The sequence below is a fragment of the Ranitomeya variabilis genome, chromosome 5 (genome assembly GCF_051348905.1).
Source record: "Ranitomeya variabilis isolate aRanVar5 chromosome 5, aRanVar5.hap1, whole genome shotgun sequence".
NCBI classification, from domain to species: Eukaryota; Metazoa; Chordata; class Amphibia; order Anura; family Dendrobatidae; genus Ranitomeya; species Ranitomeya variabilis.
This window is the reverse complement of record NC_135236.1, coordinates 687,334,295-687,358,519: the sequence shown is the minus strand read 5'-3', so window position 1 is coordinate 687,358,519 and position 24,225 is coordinate 687,334,295. Positions and strand designations below refer to the sequence as shown.

General features: G+C 49.1%; 1 protein-coding gene across 1 annotated transcript in view; it reads left to right on the top strand.

The window, feature by feature from the left end:
- The first annotated feature begins 218 nt into the window (after positions 1-218).
- SLCO1C1 (solute carrier organic anion transporter family member 1C1) overlaps positions 219-24,225 on the top strand; it is a 124,029-nt gene continuing 100,022 nt past the window's right edge. Inside the window, exons 1-5 of the mRNA XM_077267237.1 lie at positions 219-476; positions 719-851; positions 18,692-18,833; positions 21,384-21,516; positions 23,147-23,250. Coding sequence (XP_077123352.1) covers positions 735-851; positions 18,692-18,833; positions 21,384-21,516; positions 23,147-23,250 — 496 coding nt within the window. The 5' untranslated portion in view covers positions 219-476; positions 719-734. The remainder of the gene's footprint in view (positions 477-718; positions 852-18,691; positions 18,834-21,383; positions 21,517-23,146; positions 23,251-24,225) is intronic.

The following is a 24,225-nucleotide window of genomic DNA, read 5'->3' as shown; positions in this document are numbered from 1 at the left end:
TATTTTTATTTTATTTAATAAAAGACCTGGAGGATAAGACACGATGTAACAGCAGAATAGTGAGCGCAGCTCTGGAGGTGACTGGAGGATGTAGCGTTGGTTGGGTACCCATGTCTGCATCCTCCTCCAGGGGGCAGGCTGTGGAGGTCAGCGGCACCTGCCCCTTGAGCTGGAGTGTTGTGGGGTCTTGCAGACAATGGGGGTAGCACAGAGTGATTCTCTGGACGTCACACTATTGTTTCTCCAGCTCCGGCCACAGGTTGAGCCTTTATTTCATAGAATCGGATCTCAGGGGGCGGCGGACGTCAGCGGGGGAAAGTCTGCAATGTCCCCTCTACTTGGGAAAGAGAAAGGTGCATTATCCGGGGATCAGCGATTGTGCAGCTGCAGCTTATAAGGCCGAGCTCAGCGCCCGCTGCCTCCTCCTGCCCAACATGTGCTCCGAGGTCTGAGGCTCCCGCCACCGCTGCACCAAGGTAAATACCCTGCACCGCACTAATCCAAGACCCCCAGCCTGCGGGACAGCGCCCACCCTCGCCCCCTCATATCGCCATCATCCTCCATATCGAGAGTATCAGCACAGACCTCTCCTGAAATACTCTGCGCTACTAGAGATACAGGTCACTCAGCAATGTCAGGATCCGGGGGGTTAATGACGGAGATGAAGAATGAAAAATGCAAACCCCTCACAGCCATGTTCTCTCTCCATGTTCTGTAGAATGGAAATGTGAAAGATGGATCCAAAGAAAGAGAACTCTCAGAGATGTCCTCAATCTGCGCAGGGACGATCGTTCTCCATGTGTAAGTGCACAGCGCTCCAGACGAAGAAGAGCCGCAGAGGACGATTAACGGTAACGATCTGCCACTCACTAAGATTCCGCAGCCACCACTAGGGGGAGCTCCCTGTATACAGAGATACATGATAAGATCCTGTCTGCAGCCACCACTAGGGGGAGCTCCCTGTATACAGAGATACATGATAAGATCCTGTCTGCAGCCACCACTAGGAGGAGCTCCCTGTATACAGAGATACATGATAAGATCCTGTCTGCAGTCACCACTAGGGGGAGCTCCCTGTATACAGAGATACATGATAAGATCCTGTCTGCAGCCACCACTAGGGGGAGCTCCCTGTATACAGAGATACATGATAAGATCCTGTCTGCAGCCACCACTAGGGGGAGCTCCTGTATACAGAGATACATGATAAGATCCTGTCTGCAGTCACCACTAGGGGGAGCTCCCTGTATACAGATACATGATAAGATCCTGTCTGCAGCCACAACTAGGGGGAGCTCCCTGTATACAGAGATACATGATAAGATCCTGTCTGCAGCCAACACTAGGGGGAGCTCCCTGTATACAGAGATACATGATAAGATCCTGTCTGCACCCACCACTAGGGGGAGCTCCCTGTATACAGAGATACATGATAAGATCCTGTCTGCAGTCACCACTAGGGGGAGCTCCCTGTATACAGAGATACATGATAAGATCCTGTCTGCAGCCACCACTAGGGGGAGCTCCCTGTATACAGAGATACATGATAAGATCCTGTCTGCAGCCACCACTAGGAGGAGCTCCCTGTATACAGAGATACATGATAAGATCCTGTCTGCAGTCACCACTAGGGGGAGCTCCCTGTATACAGAGATACATGATAAGATCCTGTCTGCAGCCACCACTAGGGAGAGCTCCCTGTATACAGAGATACATGATAAGATCCTGTCTGCAGCCACCACTAGGAGGAGCTCCCTGTATACAGAGATACATGATAAGATCCTGTCTGCAGTCACCACTAGGGGGAGCTCCCTGTATACAGAGATACATGATAAGATCCTGTCTGCAGCCACCACTAGGGGGAGCTCCCTGTATACAGAGATACATGATAAGATCCTGTCTGCAGCCACCACTAGGGGGAGCTCCTGTATACAGAGATACATGATAAGATCCTGTCTGCAGTCACCACTAGGGGGAGCTCCCTGTATACAGATACATGATAAGATCCTGTCTGCAGCCACAACTAGGGGGAGCTCCCTGTATACAGAGATACATGATAAGATCCTGTCTGCAGCCAACACTAGGGGGAGCTCCCTGTATACAGAGATACATGATAAGATCCTGTCTGCACCCACCACTAGGGGGAGCTCCCTGTATACAGAGATACATGATAAGATCCTGTCTGCAGTCACCACTAGGGGGAGCTCCCTGTATACAGAGATACATGATAAGATCCTGTCTGCAGCCACCACTAGGGGGAGCTCCCTGTATACAGAGATACATGATAAGATCCTGTCTGCAGCCACCACTAGGGGGAGCTCCCTGTATACAGATACATGATAAGATCCTGTCTGCAGCCACCACTAGGGGGAGCTCCCTGTATACAGAGATACATGATAAGATCCTGTCTGCAGCCACCACTAGGGGGAGCTCCCTGTATACAGATACATGATAAGATCCTGTCTGCAGCCACCACTAGGGGGAGCTCCCTGTATACAGAGATACATGATAAGATTCTGTCTGCAGCCACCACTAGGGGGAGCTCCCTGTATACAGAGATACATGATAAGATCCTGTCTGCAGCCACCACTAGGGGGAGCTCCCTGTATACAGAGATACATGATAAGATCCTGTCTGCAGCCACCACTAGGGGGAGCTCCCTGTATAGAGAGATACATGATAAGATCCTGACTGCAGTCACCACTAGGGGGAGCTCCCTGTATACAGAGATACATGATAAGATCCTGTCTGCAGCCACCACTAGGGAGAGCTCCCTGTATACAGAGATACATGATAAGATCCTGCCTGCAGACACCACTAGGGGGAGCTCCCTGTATACAGAGATACATGATAAGATCCTGTCTGCAGTCACCACTAGGGGGAGCTCCCTGTATACAGAGATACATGATAAGATCCTGTCTGCAGTCACCACTAGGGGGAGCTCCCTGTATACAGAGATACATGATAAGATCCTGTCTGCAGCCACCACTAGGGGGAGATCCCTGTATGCAGAGATACATGATAAGATCCTGTCTGCAGCCACCACTAGGGGGGAGCTCCCTGTATACAGAGATACATGATAACATCCTGTCTGCAGCCACCACTAGGGGGAGCTCCCTGTATACAGAGATACATGATAAGATCCTGTCTGCAGTCACCACTAGGGGGAGCTCCCTGTATACAGAGATACATGATAAGATCCTGTCTGCAGTCACCACTAGGGGGAGCTCCCTGTATACAGAGATACATGATAAGATCCTGTCTGCAGCCACCACTAGGGGGGAGCTCCCTGTATACAGAGATACATGATAAGATCCTGTCTGCAGCCACCACTAGGGGGAGCTCCCTGTATACAGAGATACATGATGAGATCCTGTCTGCAGTCACCACTAGGGGGAGCTCCCTGTATACAGCGATACATGATAAGATCCTGTCTGCAATCACCACTAGGGGGAGCTCCCTGTATACAGAGATACATGATAAGATCCTGTCTGCAGTCACCACTAGGGGGAGCTCCCTGTATACAGAGATACATGATAAGATCCTGTCTGCAGCCACCGCTAGGGGGAGCTCCCTGTATACAGAGATACATGATAAGATCCTGTCTGCAGTCACCACTAGGGGGAGCTCCCTGTATACAGAGATACATGATAAGATCCTGTCTGCAGCCACCACTAGGGGGGGCTCCCTGTATACAGAGATACATGATAAGATCCTGTCTGCAGTCACCACTAGGGGGGGCTCCCTGTATACAGAGATACATGATAAGATCCTGTCTGCAGCCACCGCTAGGGGGAGCTCCCTGTATACAGAGATACATGATAAGATCCTGTCTGCAGTCACCACTAGGGGGAGCTCCCTGTATACAGAGATACATGATAAGATCCTATCTGCAGTCACCACTAGGGGGAGCTCCCTGTATACAGAGATACATGATAAGATCCTGTCTGCAGCCACCACTAGGGGGGGCTCCCTGTATACAGAGATACATGATAAGATCCTGTCTGCAGTCACCACTAGGGGGAGCTCCCTGTATACAGAGATACATGATAAGATCCTGTCTGCAGCCACCACTAGGGGGAGCTCCCTGTATACAGAGATACATGATAAGATCCTGTCTGCAGCCACCACTAGGGGGAGCTCCCTATATACAGAGATACATGATAAGATCCTGTCTGTAGTCACCACTAGGGGGGGGCTCCCTGTATACAGAGATACATGATAAGATCCTGTCTGCAGCCACCACTAGGGGGGAGCTCCCTGTATACAGAGATACATGATAAGATCCTGTCTGCAGCCACCACTAGGGGGAGCTCCCTGTATACAGAGATACATGATGAGATCCTGTCTGCAGTCACCACTAGGGGGAGCTCCCTGTATACAGAGATATATGATAAGATCCTGTCTGCAGCCACCACTAGGGGGAGCTCCCTGTATACAGCGATACATGATAAGATCCTGTCTGCAATCACCACTAGGGGGAGCTCCCTGTATACAGAGATACATGATAAGATCCTGTCTGCAGTCACCACTAGGGGGGGGGCTCCCTGTATACAGAGATACATGATAAGATCCTGTCTGCAGCCACCACTAGGGGGAGCTCCCTGTATACAGAGATACATGATAAGATCCTGTCTGCAGCCACCACTAGGGGGAGCTCCCTATATACAGAGATACATGATAAGATCCTGTCTGTAGTCACCACTAGGGGGGGGCTCCCTGTATACAGAGATACATGATAAGATCCTGTCTGCAGCCACCACTAGGGGGAGTTCCCTGTATACAGAGATACATGATAAGATCCTGTCTGCAGCCACCACTAGGGGGAGCTCCCTGTATACAGAGATACATGATAAGATCCTGTCTGCAGCCACCACTAGAGGGAGCTCCCTGTATACAGAGATACATGATAAGATCCTGTCTGCAGCCACCACTAGGAGGAGCTCCCAGTATAGAGAGATACATGATAAGATCCTGTCTGCAGTCACCACTAGGGGGAGCTCCCTGTATACAGAGATACATGATAAGATCCTGTCTGCAGCCACCACTAGGAGGAGCTCCCTGTATAGAGAGATACACGATAAGATCCTGTCTGCAGTCACCACTAGGGGGAGCTCCCTGTATAGAGAGATACATGATAAGATCCTGTCTGCAGCCACCACTAGGAGGAGCTCCCTGTATAGAGAGATACACGATAAGATCCTGTCTGCAGTCACCACTAGGGGGAGCTCCCTGTATAGAGAGATACATGATAAGATCCTGTCTGCAGTCACCACTAGGGGGAGCTCCCTGTATAGAGAGATACATGATAAGATCCTGTCTGCAGCCACCACTAGGGGGAGCTCCCTGTATACAGAGATACATGATAAGATCCTGTCTGCAGCCACCACTAGGGGGAGCTCCCTGTATACAGAGATACATGATAAGATCCTGTCTGCAGCCACCACTAGAAGGAGCTCCCTGTATACAGAGATACATGATAAGATCCTGTCTGCAGCCACCACTAGGGGGGGCTCCCTGTATACAGAGATACATGATAAGATCCTGTCTGCAGTCACCACTAGGGGGGGGCTCCCTGTATACAGAGATACATGATAAGATCCTGTCTGCAGCCACCACTAGGGGGAGCTCCCTGTATACAGAGATACATGATAAGATCCTGTCTGCAGCCACCACTAGGGGGAGCTCCCTATATACAGAGATACATGATAAGATCCTGTCTGTAGTCACCACTAGGGGGGGGCTCCCTGTATACAGAGATACATGATAAGATCCTGTCTGCAGCCACCACTAGGGGGAGTTCCCTGTATACAGAGATACATGATAAGATCCTGTCTGCAGCCACCACTAGGGGGAGCTCCCTGTATACAGAGATACATGATAAGATCCTGTCTGCAGCCACCACTAGGAGGAGCTCCCTGTATAGAGAGATACATGATAAGATCCTGTCTGCAGTCACCACTAGGGGGAGCTCCCTGTATACAGAGATACATGATAAGATCCTGTCTGCAGCCACCACTAGGAGGAGCTCCCTGTATAGAGAGATACACGATAAGATCCTGTCTGCAGTCACCACTAGGGGGAGCTCCCTGTATAGAGAGATACATGATAAGATCCTGTCTGCAGTCACCACTAGGGGGAGCTCCCTGTATAGAGAGATACATGATAAGATCCTGTCTGCAGTCACCACTAGGGGGAGCTCCCTGTATAGAGATACATGATAAGATCCTGTCTGCAGCCACCACTAGGGGGAGCTCCCTGTATACAGAGATACATGATAAGATCCTGTCTGCAGCCACCACTAGGAGGAGCTCCCTGTATAGAGAGATACACGATAAGATCCTGTCTGCAGTCACCACTAGGGGGAGCTCCCTGTATAGAGAGATACATGATAAGATCCTGTCTGCAGTCACCACTAGGGGGAGCTCCCTGTATAGAGAGATACACGATAAGATCCTGTCTGCAGTCACCACTAGGGGGAGCTCCCTGTATAGAGAGATACATGATAAGATCCTGTCTGCAGTCACCACTAGGGGGAGCTCCCTGTATAGAGAGATACATGATAAGATCCTGTCTGCAGCCACCACTAGGGGGAGCTCCCTGTATACAGAGATACATGATAAGATCCTGTCTGCAGCCACCACTAGGGGGAGCTCCCTGTATACAGAGATACATGATAAGATCCTGTCTGCAGCCACCACTAGAAGGAGCTCCCTGTATATAGAGATACATGATAAGATCCTGTCTGCAGCCACCACTAGGGGGGGGGCTCCCTGTATACAGAGATACATGATAAGATCCTGTCTGCAGTCACCACTAGGGGGAGCTCCCTGTATACAGAGATACATGATAAGATCCTGTCTGCAGCCACCACTAGGGGGATCACCCTGTATACAGAGATACATGATAAGATCCTGTCTGTAGTCACCACTAGGGGGGGCTCCCTGTATACAGAGACACATGATAAGATCCTGTCTGCAGCCACCACTAGGGGGAGCTCCCTGTATACAGAGATACATGATAAGATCCTGTCTGCAGCCACCACTAGGGGGGGGGCTCCCTGTATACAGAGATACATGATAAGATCCTGTCTGCAGTCACCACTAGGGGGAGCTCCCTGTATACAGAGATACATGATAAGATCCTGTCTGCAGCCACCATTAGGGGGAGCTCCCTGTATACAGAGATACATGATAAGATCCTGTCTGCAGCCACCACTAGAGGGAGCTCCCTGTATATAGAGATACATGATAAGATCCTGTCTGCAGCCACCACTAGGGGGGGGCTCCCTGTATACAGAGATACATGATAAGATCCTGTCTGCAGTCACCACTAGGGGGAGCTCCCTGTATACAGAGATACATGATAAGATCCTGTCTGCAGCCACCACTGGGGGGAGCTCCCTGTATACAGAGATACATGATAAGATCCTGTCTGCAGCCACCACTAGGGGGGGGGGCTCCCTGTATACAGAGATACATGATAAGATCCTGTCTGCAGCCACCACTAGGGGGAGCTCCCTGTATACAGAGATACATGATAAGATCCTGTCTGCAGCCACCACTAGGGGGAGCTCCCTGTATACAGAGATACATGATAAGATCCTGTCTGCAGCCACCACTAGGGGGAGCTCCCTGTATACAGAGATACATGATAAGATCCTGTCTGCAGCCACCACTAGGGGGAGCTCCCTGTATACAGAGATACATGATAAGATCCTGTCTGCAGCCACCACTAGGGGGAGCTCCCTGTATACAGAGATACATGATAATATCCTGTCTGCAGCCACCACTAGGGGGAGCTCCCTGTATACAGAGATACATGATAAGATCCTGTCTGCAGTCACCACTAGGAGGAGCTCCTTGTATACAGAGATACATGATAATATCCTGTCTGCAGCCACCACTAGGGGGAGCTCCCTGTATACAGATACATGATAAGATCCTGTCTGCTGTCACCACTAGGGGGAGCTCCCTGTATACAGAGATATATGATAAGATCCTGTCTGCAACTACCATTCAACGAAATTCTTTTTAACCTTGTTTTAGATTGTGGTCATTAGAAAATATACAAGTTATCCACCCTCTAAATGACTGCAGGTAGAATGTGTAATGTATCTCTGTGGGAGCTGTATACACTGTGTGTTTTGAGTGCCCCCTAGTGGTGACTGCAGGTAGAATGTATAATGCATCTATGGGAGCTGTATACACTGTGTGCTGTGAGCTCCTCCTAGTGGTGACTGCAGGTAGAATGTATAATGTATCTCTATGGAGCTGTATACACTGTGTGCTGTGAGCTCCCCCTAGTGGTGACTGCAGGTAGAATGTATAATGTATCTCTATGGGAGCTGTATACAATGTGTGCTGTGAGCTCCCCCTAGTGGTGACTGCAGGTAGAATGTATAATGTATCTCTATTAGAGCTGTATACACTGTGTGCTGTGAGCTCCCCCTAGTGGTGACTGCAGGTAGAATGTATAATGTATCTCTATGGGAGCTGTATACACTGTGTGCTCTGAGCTCCTCCTAGTGGTGACTGCAGGTAGAACATATAATATATCTCTATGGGAGCTGTATACACTGTGTGCTGTGAGCTCCCCCTAGTGGTGACTGCAGGTAGAATGTATAATGTATCCCTATGGGAGCTGTATACACTGTGTGCTGTGAGCTCCCCCTAGTGGTGACTGCAGGAAGAATGTATAATGTATCTCTATGGGAGCTGTATACACTGTGTGTTGTGAGCTCCTCCTTTTGGTGACTGCAGGTATAATGTATCTCTATGGGAGCTGTATACACTGTGTGCTGTGAGCTCCCCCTAGTGGTGACTGCAGGTAGAACATATAATATATCTCTATGGGAGCTGTATACACTGTGTGCTGTGAGCTCCTCTTAGCGGTGGCTACAGGTAGAATGTATAATGTATGTCTATGGGAGCTGTACACACAGTGCTGTGAGCTGTGGCTACAGGTAGAATGTAGTATTATTATTATTTATATAGCACCATTAATTCCATGGTGCTGTACATGAGAAAGGGGTTACATACAGTGTATACTGTATATCTAAAGGAGCAGTATACACTGTGTGCTGTGCTATCCCCCTAGTGGTGACTGCATGTAGAATGTATAATGTTTATGAGAGCTGTATACTCTGTGTTCTCCTAATGATGACTACAGATAGAATGTATAATGTATCTCTATGGGAGCTGTATAGAGTCTTCATCAGAAATGAGAGTAGAGGAAGGAGGTGCTGGGGGACGGAGTAGAGAATTGAAAGTGTTGAAGAGCTGTTTAGGGTTGTGAGTCAGAGAGGATATGAGAGATGAGAAGTAGGTTTGTTTTGCGGCATTGGGAGTGGACTTGAAGCTGGCGAGGGACTGCTGGTATGCGATAAAGTGCTCAACAGAATGAGATCTCTTCCATCTCCGCTCAGTGACCCTGGAAGCCCGTCTCAGTTCTTTGGTCAGGCTGGTCAGCCAGGGCTGCCTGTTGATTGTCCAAGTTTTGCTATGCGTGAGGGGGCAGCCGAATCAAGTGTAGCTGTTATTGTGGTGTTATAGAAAGTTTCAGCAGCATCTGTGTCATGGAAGGAACTATGTCTGTAAGAGGAAGAAGGGACTCAGAGAGTGAGTGTAAATTTAGATGTTTGAGATTTCTGCGAGGGTGAGTGTGTTTGTGGAGTGAGGGTTGCGCACTAGTAGAGGAGAGGGAAGAGAATGTCAGTAGGTTGTGGTCAGACAGGGGGAGGGGTGAATTAGTAAGATAAATAAGGGAACAGAGGTGGGTGAAGATGAGGTCTAGTGTGTGGCCATCTTTCTGGGTGGCTGCGGATGACCAATGAGTGAGGCCAACGGAGGCAGTGAGCGATAAACGATTAGAGGCAGCTGGGGTGGAAGTGACAATGGGGATATTGAAGTCACCCATTGTCACGGTTCACAGGGAGGATACCTTTGTCTTCCCCACCACTCACACCAATTTGTCATGAACCAGGGTTGTTTGGTTGCCCCTGTGTTGTGGATTCTGTTTTTGGGCTCCCTCTGGTGGTTACAACTGGTACTGGGTGACTTTGGTGGGTTGCGGTCTCTGGTTTCCACCTGTCCATCTGAGGCTGGGTGTTTCCTATTTAACCTGGCTTTCCTGTCATTCCCTTGCCGGCTATCAATGTATTCAGATGTGCTCAGTTTGGTTCTGACTACCTGCTTCCAGATCTCTCAGGATAAGCTAAGTTATGCTATTCAGTTGTTTGGTTTTTTGTCCAGCTTGCTTATTATGTCTCTATGCTAGCTGGTAGCTCTAGTGGGCTGAGGTGCTCCCCATGTGCCATGAGTTGGCACATGGGTGCTTGTAATCTCAGGATGGTTTTTGATTAGGGTTTTTTGCTGACCGCTCAGACCCCTTTTGTATCCTTCTGCTTTCTAGTTATAGCGGGCCTCGTTTTGCTAACTCTATTTTCATATCTATGTGCGTGCCTTCCTCTCATTTTCACCGTCAATACATGTGGGGGGCAACTATACCTTTGGGGTTTATTTCTCTGGAGGCAAGTTAGGTCTTTATTTTCTCTGCAGTGCTAGTTAGCTCTTAGGCTGGCGCGAGGCGTCTAGAATCAACGTAGGCACGCTCCCTGGCTATTTCTAGTTGTGTTTGTCAGGAGTAGGGCAGCGGTCAGCCCAGGTTCCATCACCCTAGAGCTCGTCCGTTATTTGAGTTATTTTTTGCTTGTCCAGTGCGATCCCCTAGCCATTGGGATCCATAACAGTATAGCCGGCCCACAAAGTGTTAATTGTTTGGGCTGAAGCAGGAGAAAAAAAAGTGTTGAAGGGAAATTTTTTATTTTTTTTTTCCCTCAGAGTTTTGCTGCCTAGCCTTTAATTGCTGTCTAGCTGCTTCTTACCTCCTCTTAACCCTTGAATGGCTCTGACCTTAGCTGTTTAATATGGATGTCCAGAGTTTGGCTTCCAGCCTGAATAATCTTGCTGCAAAAGTTCAAAACATACAGGATTTTGTTGTTCACACTCCTATGTCTGAACCTAGAATTCCTATTCCAGAGTTTTTTTCTGGAGATAGATCTACCTTCCTGAATTTCAGGAACAATTGCAAATTGTTTCTTTCTTTGAAATCTCGCTCCTCTGGAGACCCTGCTCAGCAGGTCAAGATTGTAATATCTTTCCTGCGGGGCGACCCTCAGAATTGGGCATTTGCATTGGCACCAGGGGATCCTGCATTGCTCAGTGTGGATGCGTTTTTTCTGGCACTGGGATTGCTCTATGAGGAACCTAACCTGGAGATTCAGGCTGAAAAGGCTTTATTAGCCCTCTCTCAGGGGCATGATGAAGCGGAAGTATATTGTCAAAAATTTCGGAAATGGTCGGAACTTACTCAGTGGAATGAGTGCGCCCTGGCTGCAAACTTCAGAGATGGTCTTTCTGAGGCCATTAAGGATATTATGGTGGGGTTCCCTGCGCCTACAGGTCTGAATGAGTCTATGACTATGGCCATTCAGTTTGATCGGCGTTTACGGGAGCGCAAACCTGTGCACCAGTTGGCGGTGTCTTCTGAACAGGCACCTGAGACTATGCAATGTGATAGAATTCAGTCCAGAAGTGAACGGCAAAATTATAGGTGGAAAAACGGATTGTGTTTTTATTGTGGTGATTCAGCTCATGTTATATCAGCATGCTCTAAACGCACAAAAAAGCTTGATAAATCTTTTGCCATTGGTACTCTGCAGCCTAAGTTCATTTTGTCTGTGACTCTGATTTTTTCACTGTCTTCCATTTCCGTTGATGCCTATGTGGATTCGGGCGCTGCCCTGAGTCTTATGGATTGGTCATTTGCTAAACGCTGCGGTTTTAGTCTGGAGCCTCTGGAAGTTCCTATTCCTCTGAAGGGAATTGACTCTACACCATTGGCTATGAATAAACCGCAGTATTGGACACAAGTGACCATGCGCATGACTCCCGTTCATCAGGAGGTGATTCGCTTCCTTGTACTGTATAATTTACATGATGTACTAGTGCTTGGTCTGCCATGGTTACAAACTCATAATCCTGTCCTGGATTGGAAAACAATGTCTGTGTTAAGCTGGGGATGTCAGGGGGTTCATGATGATGCACCTCTGATTTCAATCGCTTCATCTACTCCTTCTGAGGTCCCTGCGTTTTTGTCTGACTATCGGGATGTTTTTGAGGAGCCTAAGCTCAATTCGCTCCCTCCTCATAGGGATTGTGACTGTGCTATAGAATTAATTCCTGGCAGTAAGTTCCCTAAGGGTCGTTTATTTAATCTGTCAGTGCCAGAGCATACTGCTATGCGGAATTATATTAAGGAGTCCTTGGAAAAGGGACATATTCGTCCATCTTTGTCCCCTCTGGGAGCAGGTTTTTTTTTCGTGGCTAAAAAAGATGGTTCCCTGAGGCCTTGTATAGATTATCGCCTTCTGAATAAGATTACAGTCAAATACCAGTATCCATTGCCATTATTGACTGATTTGTTTGCTCGCATTAAGGGGGCTAGGTGGTTCACTAAGATAGATCTTCGCGGTGCGTATAATCTTGTGCGGATAAAGCAGGGTGATGAGTGGAAAACCGCATTTAATACGCCTGAGGGCCATTTTGAGTATTTGGTAATGCCTTTTGGACTTTCTAATGCTCCTTCAGTCTTTCAGTCCTTTATGCACAATATTTTCCGTGAATATCTGGATAAGTTTATGATTGTGTATTTGGATGATATTTTGGTGTTTTCTGATGACTGGGAGTCTCATGTTCTACAGGTCAGGAAGGTGTTTCAAGTCCTGCGGGCCAATTCTCTGTTTGTGAAGGGCTCGAAATGTCTCTTCGGAGTCCAGAAGATTTCTTTTTTGGGGTACATTTTTTCTCCTTCTACTATTGAGATGGATCCTGTCAAGGTTCAGGCGATTTGTGACTGGACACAACCTACATCTGTTAAGAGTCTTCAGAGGTTCTTGGGTTTTGCTAATTTTTATCGTCGGTTCATTGCTAATTTTTCCAGTGTTGTTAAACCTTTGACTGATTTGACTAAAAAGGGTGCTGATGTTGCTAATTGGTCTCCTACGGCTGTGGAGGCCTTTCAGGAACTTAAGCGCCGGTTGTCATCTGCTCCTGTGTTATGTCAACCAGATGTTTCACTTCCTTTTCAGGTTGAGGTTGATGCTTCCGAGATTGGAGCGGGGGCGGTTTTGTCACAGAGAAGTTCCGATGGCTCGGTGATGAAGCCATGTGCGTTCTTTTCTAGAAAATTCTCGCCCGCCGAGCGCAATTATGATGTGGGTAATCGGGAGCTTTTGGCCATGAAGTGGGCATTTGAGGAGTGGCGTCATTGGCTTGAGGGTGCTAGACATCGTGTGGTGGTCTTGACTGATCACAAAAATCTGATTTACCTTGAGTCTGCCAGGCGTCTGAATCCTAGACAGGCTCGTTGGTCGTTGTTTTTTTCTCGTTTCAATTTTGTGGTTTCATACCTGCCAGGTTCAAAGAATGTGAAGGCAGATGCTCTTTCCAGGAGTTTTGTGCCTGACTCTCCTGGAGACTCTGGGCCTACTGGTATCCTTAGGGATGGGGTAATATTGTCCGCCGTCTCCCCAGACTTGCGTCGTGCATTGCAGGAGTTTCAGGCGGATAAACCTGATCGTTGTCCACCAGAAAGACTGTTTGTTCCGGATGATTGGACCAGTAGAGTCATCTCCGAGGTCCATTCTTCTGTGTTGGCTGGTCATCCAGGAATATTTGGTACTAGAGACTTGGTGGCCAGGTCTTTTTGGTGGCCTTCCTTGTCAAGGGATTTGCGCACCTTTGTGCAGTCTTGTGGAGTGTGTGCTCGGGCTAAGCCTTGCTGTTCTCGGGCCAGTGGGTTGTTGTTATCCTTGCCCATCCCGAAGAGGCCTTGGACGCACATTTCCATGGATTTTATTTCAGATCTCCCTGTCTCACAGAAAATGTCCGTTATCTGGGTTGTGTGTGACCGCTTTTCTAAGATGGTTCATTTGGTACCCTTGCCTAAGTTGCCTTCCTCCTCTGAGTTGGTCCCTTTATTTTTTCAGAACGTGGTTCGTTTGCATGGGATTCTGGAGAATATCGTTTCTGACAGGGGATCCCAGTTTGTGTCTAGATTTTGGCGGACGTTTTGTGCTAAGATGGGCATTAATTTGTCTTTCTCGTCTGCATTCCATCCTCAGACGAATGGCCAGACGGAGAGAACTAATCAGACCTTGGAAACTTATTTAAGGTGTTTTGTTTCTGCTGATCAAGATGACTGGGTTGCCTTTTTGCCACTGGCCGAATTTGCCCTTAATAATCGGGCTAGTTCTGCTACTTTGGTTTCTCCTTTCTTTTGTAATTCGGGGTTTCATCCTCGTTTTTCCTCTGGTCAGGTGGAGCCTTCGGATTGTCCTGGAGTGGACGTGGTGGTGGACAGGCTACATCAGATTTGGAATCAGGTGGTGGACAATTTGAAGTTGTCTCAGGAGAAGGCTCAGCAGTTTGCTAATCGCCGTCGCCGCGTGGGTCCCCGACTTCGTGTTGGGGACTTGGTGTGGTTGTCTTCTCGTTTTGTCCCTGTGAAGGTCTCTTCTCCCAAGTTCAAGCCTCGGTTCATCGGTCCTTATAAGATCTTGGAGATTCTTAACCCTGTATCTTTTCGTTTGGATCTCCCAGCATCGTTTGCTATTCATAACGTGTTCCATCGGTCGTTATTGCGGAGGTATGAGGTGCCCGTTGTTCCTTCGGTTGAGCCTCCTGCTCCGGTGCTGGTGGAGGGAGAATTGGAGTATGTTGTTGAGAAGATCTTGGATTCTCGTGTTTCCAGACGTAAACTCCAGTATTTGGTTAAGTGGAAGGGTTATGGTCAGGAGGATAATTCCTGGGTGGTCGCCTCTGATATTCATGCGACTGATTTGGTCCGCGCCTTCCATAGAGCTCATCCTGATCGCCCTGGGGGTTCTCGTGAGGGTTCGGTGACCCCTCCTCAAGGGGGGGTACTGTTGTGGATTCTGTTTTTGGGCTCCCTCTGGTGGTTACAACTGGTACTGGGTGACTTTGGTGGGTTGCGGTCTCTGGTTTCCACCTGTCCATCTGAGGCTGGGTGTTTCCTATTTAATCTGGCTTTCCTGTCATTCCCTTGCCGGCTTTCAATGTACTCAGATGTGCTCAGTTTGGTTCTGACTACCTGCTTCCAGATCTCTCAGGATAAGCTAAGTTATGCTTTTCAGTTGTTTTGTTTTTTGTCCAGCTTGCTAAATATTACTCTATGCTAGTTGGAAGCTCTAGTGGGCTGAGGTGCTCACCATGTGCCATGAGTTGGCACATGGGTGCTTGTAATCTCAGGATGGTTTTTGATTAGGGTTTTTTGCTGACCGCTCAGACCCCTTTTGTATCCTTCTGCTTTCTAGTTATAGCGGGCCTCGTTTTGCTAACTCTATTTTCATATCTATGTGCGTGCCTTCCTCTCATTTTCACCGTCAATACATGTGGGGGGCAACTATACCTTTGGGGTTTATTTCTCTGGAGGCAAGTTAGGTCTTTATTTTCTCTGCAGTGCTAGTTAGCTCTTAGGCTGGCGCGAGGCGTCTAGAATCAACGTAGGCACGCTCCCTGGCTATTTCTAGTTGTGTTTGTCAGGAGTAGGGCAGCGGTCAGCCCAGGTTCCATCACCCTAGAGCTCGTCCGTTATTTGAGTTATTTTTTGCTTGTCCAGTGCGATCCCCTAGCCATTGGGATTCATAACACCCCTGGTTCCTTTCTGAAGGGGATCTGTCTATATCTGACTTCCCATTTCCGGTTTGGAACTTGCAGCTCTCTGGCGCCCCCCTTACCCTCAGATCAGACAGGGTACTGCATGTAGGATAACTAGTCGCCAGAAAGGCTGTCTTACTTTGTACTGGCTATTGGGCATGCTGCAGCGAGGAAGATATAACTACTCCCACTCAGGCGGGAACCATAATTATCAAAGCCGCCAGTTGCTACAAAGCCTCCCAAATGCACAGGACAAATCCGCTGCCACCAGCTCCAATTTCTTAATTATTGACAGTTCGTTATAGAGCAAGGAGAGACAAAGCTAGTAATTTTATATTTTACTCCAAAAAAGGTAGTCAGTGTTTTCAGAGGTATAAAAAGATATTATAAAGAAGACAAGTATCGCATGTACAGTACAATTACAAATAAAGTGGGCTTAAAGTTGAAAAAACATTTACATTTCGTTCAGATCATTTTATCTCCTGGCTGACCTTGTGCTTAGGGGACACATCTAGATTCATATCACACATCTGTCTAGCAGCTAGACCCCGGACAAAAGACACTGAAGACTGTTGCTTCACTCACTTATTTCCCAGCCTAATACCAAGGCACTCCCTCTGTGGTGACCTCACTCAGAGGCTGAATCCTTCTCTCTCTTAGAGGTAGGACAAACCATTTTTATACATAGCTTGCTGTATGAACCTTGTATACGAATGACACAATGATCAGGAGGTGCACTACATTGGGGGATTCTTTTAAGTCTAAACACGGTGTAGTTACATGACCCGCTTACGGAGAAACCCGCTCCTTGCACTCATTGGGTTTAGCTCCTCGCGATTTCAGTGAGCTATAGATCTCTCGATGGATATCCGGAATATGTAATCCTTATATCTCTAGCCCTGATTGGTGCCATTATACATAACTTTAAAAGAACAAAGAGTCCCATGCAGTTTCTGTACCAGTTTTGGCTGGTATTAGGCGGGAGGGGGGAATGAGGAGTTTAAGGACCCTGGCTTTCGCAGCACAAAGCCATATAAATTCCTGAGGGAGGGGGAAAGGGGTATAGGATTGCACACACAGGCAGAGTTAGAGGGGGTTCGGAAAGGCCCACAGCGTGTCTGAAAAACCATGGAACTTTTAGGTATATACTCAAGAAATGGCATATTCATATTATCGTGACACCCATGATGATAGCGGAGATGTCGGCTGAGAGTAAATGAATTAGCCAGGTAGTGAAGTGGTCAAGAAAGGTGAAGATGGCTAGTTCTGGGGGCTGGTAGATGATAGCCAGCTGGAGATTGGAGGGGGAATAGATGCAGACTGAGTGCACCTCAAACAAGGGAAGAGTAGCGGATATTCCACAGCGCTTTACAGTTTAACAGTCATAAGTAACAATGTCAAGCCGCCCCTGCTCGTGAGAGCTTACAATCTACAATGAGGTGGGGGAGATACAAAGTACAGGTGTGAATTTACAATGATGGTCCAGCCATCTTCAGGGGGTGGGGGATAGATGGAAGTAGTGAACTGGGCGCTCTGAACAAATGTGTTTTGAGAGAGCTCCTAAAACTAATTGGGGTAAAGGAGAAGGTATCGGACAGGAGCAAGCCATCTCCTCCACCATGTTTGCTGGTGGGGCGAGGGGTGTGAGAGAGATTGAGTCCGCCATAAGAAAGTGCAGCTGGAGAGGCTGAGTCAGAGGGGGTGAGCCAGGTGACAGTGATGCCAAGGAAGGAGAGTTTGTTGGTGATGAAGAGGTCATGGATATAGGACAGTTTGTTGCAGACGGAGCATGTGGTCCATAGTGCTCCAGGTAAGGGGACCAGGGCAGTGGGGGCTGGATGAATGGGTATGAGGTTATCGTGGTTGCAAAGACGTGTAGAGGATCGTGGCAAGGGTTAGAAATGAGTGTGGGGATGTGTTGAGGAGGGCCAGGATTTGGGGATACATCACCAGAGATGAGGAGTAGCAGACAGAGCGTTAGAAGGTGGGTGCAGGATAGGACGTGATGCGGCCGTGTGTGTCTGGAGGAAACGGATTGTATGTGGAGGAACAGTTCTGAGGAGAAGGTGAGATGGCTGGGGAGGATGGAGGGAGAAATGACTAGTTCCTTACTGGGTGGAGGGATTGCAGGAGATTGTAAGAAGGAAAGTAGTATGGGGGTGAAAGAGCAAAGAAACCGAAACATTGTAGTAGTTTTCTATTCCTTTACCTTCCAGTCAATTCCAGTCCAATTCTAGTCTAATTCAGAGTAATTAGAATTCTGTAATTTGAAAGATGGAATTTGAAAGATGGTCAGACTCATGGCTTTGAATTTATGTGCACCTATGGGCTCGCAGCTGAGAGGGGATGTGGGCATGTGTGTCCAGAGAACATGTTCACAGTTAAGTCAGGTCATAAAGAGGGGGTGGTGTTAGATTGACCATTCAAGTATGCAAGGGAGATGCAAGAGGAATGAAGTACATATGGATAGAAAATAACGGGTAAACAAAGCGTACCAGGTGGGGATTATGTGCACTTCATATACAGTAGACAGATAGAATGTATAATGTATCTCTATGGGAGCTGTATACACTGTGTGCTGTGAGCTCCCTCTAGTGGTGGTGTTGATAGATATTCTCCATCTTTAATAACCAGTGGTTGGAGTGTTATTGGTCTGCTCACCTGTATGACGTTTCCGTCCTGCATGTGGCACTGATACATTGTAACACACAGAATTGATATTTCTGATGTTTTGTCGGGTGCTGTCAGCTCTGCAGCATCTCAGGAATCCTCCTCAGCTGAGTGATGAGGACTCGGATCGTTGCTTGCGCAGTATTTCCACCTGATGTCTGAGCTGCCTGTGGTCGTGGTCCTGGGTCAGGACGAGGAGGTTCATGATTCCAGAGATAATGTGACGCAGGTTGGGGCTGCACCTTCCGCTCCTCAGTTTCCACTCTCTTTCCTCTCTGCAGATTTTCCTCTCCGCTATCAGTTTTGCATATTTTGCAAAAGCTTTAACTGGAAGTTACCTGAAAAGTTCAATCACTCAGATAGAACGAAGATTTGAGCTCCCATCATCCTTGGTCGGCGTTATGGATGGAAGCTTTGAAATCGGTGCGTGGTAATAAAAATACAGTTACCCTGTCCCCCAATGCCCTTACTGTCCCCCCAGTGTCATTACCGTCCCCATAGTGTCATTACCCTGTCCCCCAGTGTCCTTACATCCCCCCAGTGTCATTACCCTGCACCCCAGTGTCAGTACCGTCCCCATAGTGTCATTACCCTGCACCCCAGTGTCCTTACATCCCCCCAGTGTCATTACCCTGCACCCCAGTGTCAGTACCGTCCCCATAGTGTCATTACCCTGCACCCCAGTGTCCTTACATCCCCCCAGTGTCATTACCCTGCACCCCAGTGTCATTATCGTCCCCATAGTGTCATTACCCTGCACCCCAGTGTCCTTACATCCCCCCAGTGTCATTACCCTGTCCCCCAGTGTCAGTACCGTCCCCATAGTGTCATTACCCTGCACCCCAGTGTCCTTACATCCCCCCAGTGTCATTACCCTGTCCCCCAGTGTCAGTACCGTCCCCATAGTGTCATTACCCTGCACCCCAGTGTCCTTACATCCCCCCAGTGTCATTACCCTGCACCCCAGTGTCATTATCGTCCCCATAGTGTCATTACCCTGCACCCCAGTGTCATTATCGTCCCCATAGTGTCATTACCCTGCACCCCAGTGTCAGTATCGTCCCCAAAGTGTCATTACCCTGCACCCCAGTGTCATTATCGTCCCCATAGTGTCATTACCCTGCACCCCAGTGTCAGTACCGTCCCCATAGTGTCATTACCCTGTCCCCCAGTGTCATTACCCTGCACCCCAGTGTCATTACCCTGTCCCCCAGTGTCATTACCCTGCACCCCAGTGTCATTATCGTCCCCATAGTGTCATTACCCTGCACCCCAGTGTCAGTACCGTCCCCTTAGTGTCATTACCCTGCACCCCAGTGTCAGTATCGTCCCCAAAGTGTCATTACCCTGCACCCCAGTGTCAGTACCGTCCCCTTAGTGTCATTACCCTGCACCCCAGTGTCATTACCGTCCCCATAGTGTCATTACCCTGCACCCCAGTGTCCTTACATCCCCCCAGTGTCATTACCCTGCACCCCAGTGTCAGTATCGTCCCCATAGTGTCATTACCCTGCACCCCAGTGTCCTTACATCCCCCCAGTGTCATTACCCTGCACCCCAGTGTCATTATTGTCCCCATAGTGTCATTACCCTGCACCCCAGTGTCAGTATCGTCCCCATAGTGTCATTACCCTGCACCCCAGTGTCAGTACCGTCCCCATAGTGTCATTACCCTGCACCCCAGTGTCATTATCGTCCCCATAGTGTCATTACCCTGCACCCCAGTGTCAGTATCGTCCCCAAAGTGTCATTACCCTGCACCCCAGTGTCATTATCGTCCCCATAGTGTCATTACCCTGCACCCCAGTGTCAGTACCGTCCCCATAGTGTCATTACCCTGTCCCCCAGTGTCATTACCCTGCACCCCAGTGTCAGTACCGTCCCCATAGTGTCATTACCCTGCACCCCAGTGTCCTTACATCCCCCCAGTGTCATTACCCTGCACCCCAGTGTCAGTATCGTCCCCATAGTGTCATTACCCTGCACCCCAGTGTCCTTACATCCCCCCAGTGTCATTACCCTGCACCCCAGTGTCATTATTGTCCCCATAGTGTCATTACCCTGCACCCCAGTGTCAGTATCGTCCCCATAGTGTCATTACCCTGCACCCCAGTGTCAGTACCGTCCCCATAGTGTCATTACCCTGCACCCCAGTGTCATTATCGTCCCCATAGTGTCATTACCCTGCACCCCAGTGTCAGTATCGTCCCCAAAGTGTCATTACCCTGCACCCCAGTGTCATTATCGTCCCCATAGTGTCATTACCCTGCACCCCAGTGTCAGTACCGTCCCCATAGTGTCATTACCCTGTCCCCCAGTGTCATTACCCTGCACCCCAGTGTCAGTACCGTCCCCTTAGTGTCATTACCCTGCACCCCATAGTGTCATTACCGTCCCCATAGTGTCATTACCCTGCACCCCAGTGTCAGTACCGTCCCCATAGTGTCATTACCCTGCACCCCAGTGTCATTATTGTCCCCATAGTGTCCTTACATCCCCCCAGTGTCATTACCGTCCCCCAGTGTCGGTATCGTCCCCATAGTGTCATTACCCTGCACCCCAGTGTCATTATTGTCCCCCAGTGTTATCACTCTGCCCCCTAGTGTCAGTATCGTCCCCCAGTGTCATTACCGTCCCCCAGTGTCGGTATCGTCCCCATAGTGTCATCACCCTGCACCCCAGTGTCAGTACCGTCCCCATAGTGTCATCACTCTGCACCCCAGTGTCATTACCGTCCCCATAGTGTCATTACCCTGCACCCCAGTGTCAGTAGCGTCCCCTTAGTGTCATTACCCTGCACCCCAGTGTCCTTACATCCCCCCAGTGTCATCACCCTGCACCCCAGTGTCCTTACATCCCCCCAGTGTCATTACCCTGCACCCCAGTGTCCCTCGTGTCCCCAGGCCTGGCTGTTGTGAGGCCTGCACTGGCACACTGTGACAAGCTCTTCTGCTGGGGCCCTTCTTCCTGCAGGGAATCTCCTGGTCATCACTCTGGTCAGTTACTTTGGGGCCGGGCGGCACCGGGCGCGGCTGATCGGCGGCGGCTGCCTGCTCATGGCGGCGGGAACCTTCCTCATCGCGCTGCCGCATTTCATCATGGCGCGGTAAGTCGGGGTCAGTACTGGAGGGGAGCAGGTGTGGGGGTGTGAGGGGTGCCAGGGCTGTAGTCGTGGCTGACATATATTGCTCCATCGCGCCCTGGTTCCCCATCACATAAATACAATGTCCCTTTTTATGGCATACCTTCTGCTTCACCATCTGCACCGTCAGGATCCCATCGGGGCTGCTGAAGTTCTGCTGCTGGCGCTGTTACGCATAAAAAGACAACTTTAAACGTGGAACTTTACTTGGTTTCAATCACAGCACATCCACATCAGTTACTGCAGCAACACAGAGTTCTGCACCATTTACCTCCTTCACTTTCCCTGTGCTCTTTCCTATATCCTTCAGTTTGTACCCGGTTCATCCCATCTCGACCGGTACCGCAGCATCCTCCCTGTTCCGCTTCACTACGTTCAGAGGTTCCCTTGTCTGTTTCACACAGACATGAGGTGATCTGCCCATGTAGAAATCTGCCACATCTTGGAGCGACCTGCATTCTTATTCTGCTCTAACCTACTGCTGGAGGCTTCTCCTGTAGCTTCTGGCCACTATAGACCCTGGACGGCTGGGCTCATAGCTTCACAATGTTGCGGGGTCACTATGCTGTCCTAGGACTCTAAAGCCCGTCTGGACTGTTTGGGCTCCCTGGTCCTACTGCTCACAATTAGGAAGTCTTCCTAGCTTACCTACAGTGGCCCCTCCTATGTAAACTATTAGGCTATGTGCACACGTTCAGGATTTCTTACAGAAAATTCTGGAGAATTCCGGCCATTTTCTGCAAGAAATCCGCAAGAAAACCGCGTGCGTTTTTGCCGCGTTTTTGCCGCGGTTTTGACGCGTTTTTGCCGCGGTTTTTTCCAGACACTTCCCAATGCATTTTAAGTGGGAAATCCGCAAAAAAAACGCAAAATTAATGAACATGCTGCGTTTTTTACCGCGATGCGTTTTTACCGCAGAAAAAAACGCATCATGTGTACAAAAAGTGCAGAATTCATTAAAAATGATAGGATGCATAATATAAGCAGATTATTTGCGGTTTTATAGCGTTTTTATAGGGAAAAAATGCGAAAAAACCGCGAATAATCTGCAACGTGTGAACACAGCCTTATTACTGTTCCTATAAAAGCTATAGTACTAAAGTATCTCCATCTAGTGTCCTAATTTACGTACTGCGCTTTCCTATTCACACATCATGTATATACATAGCAGCATAAGGTAGTAAAACACATACGATTAGCAACATTTAGCAACGTTTAAACGGGACATGCTTGGGGTATAAAACAGTGTCTGTGACCCCATACAGGGACACTTGCGACCACCTACAGGCAGGAAGTCCCGACTGTCACAGATGAGACCCCGTCATGTCCCCGGGAGATATGGGGTTAATAGCACCACAGTGATGCGCAGCCACATCGCATGGGCGGCACCAAACTCCGCTCACTACTGTAACCACGCCCCCTGGCACCATGATTTACAGCTCACTGTGCAGTAGAGCGAGCTGTCAATCATGCTGCTGGGGGCGTGGTTATAGTAGACTGGCGCCGACCCCAGAATTGACACAGGGTCACTTTCTCCCGGTAGTGCGGCAGCGACTGCATGTTCTCCACTAATCTCTGCTTACAATATTCACAGTTATACGTATGACAGCGCCCCCACCAGGACGGCGAATGCCAGCACCAGCTTCATCCCGTGTCTGCAAGATGGCACTGGCCACAAATATGCTGCAGAGGAGCCAGGTACTATAGCCAGAGCACTGCTCATCCGGGGCCACCAAGTGCACACAGCTTCAGGCCTGGAACTTAAAGGCAGAAGAGGGGTGCAGCTGCAGCTTCTATGTCTGTGGGGTTACATACTGTGAGGGGGTGGAGGGGGATGCAGCTGCAGCTTCTATGTCCGTGAAGTTACATACTGTGAGGGGGAGGAAGGGGATGCAGCTGCAGATTTTATGTCTGTGGGGTTACATACTGTGAGGGGGAAGAGGGGGATGCAGCTGCAGCTTCTATGTCCGTGAAGTTACATACTGTGAGGGGGAGGAAGGGGATGCAGCTGCAGATTTTATGTCTGTGGGGTTACATACTGTGAGGGGGAGGATGGGGATGTAGCTGCAGCTTCTATGTCTGTGGGGTTACATACTGTGAGGGGGAGGATGGGGATGTAGCTGCAGCTTCTATGTCTGTGGGGTTACATACTGTGAGGGGGTGGAGGGGGATGCAGCTGCAGCTTCTATGTCCGTGAAGTTACATACTGTGAGGGGGAGGAAAGGGATGCAGCTGCAGCTTCTGTCTGTGAAGTTACATACTGTGGGGGAAGATGGGGATGCATCTGCAGCTTCTATGTCTGTGGGGTTATGTACTGTGAGGGGGAGGAAAGGGATGCAGCTGCAGCTTTTATGTCTGTGGGGTTACATACTGTGTGGGGGAGGAAGGGGATGCAGCTGCAGCTTCTATGTCTGTGGGGTTACATACTGTGAGGGGGAAGAGGGGGATGCAGCTGCAACTTCTATGTCTGTGGGGTTACATACTGTGAGGGGGAGGAGGGGGATGTAGCTGCAGCTTCTATGTCTGTGGGGTTACATACTGTGAGGGGGAGGATGGGGATGTAGCTGCAGCTTCTATGTCTGTGGGGTTACATACTGTGAGGGGGTGGAGGGGGATGCAGCTGCAGCTTCTATGTCCATGAAGTTACATACTGTGAGGGGGAGGAAAGGGATG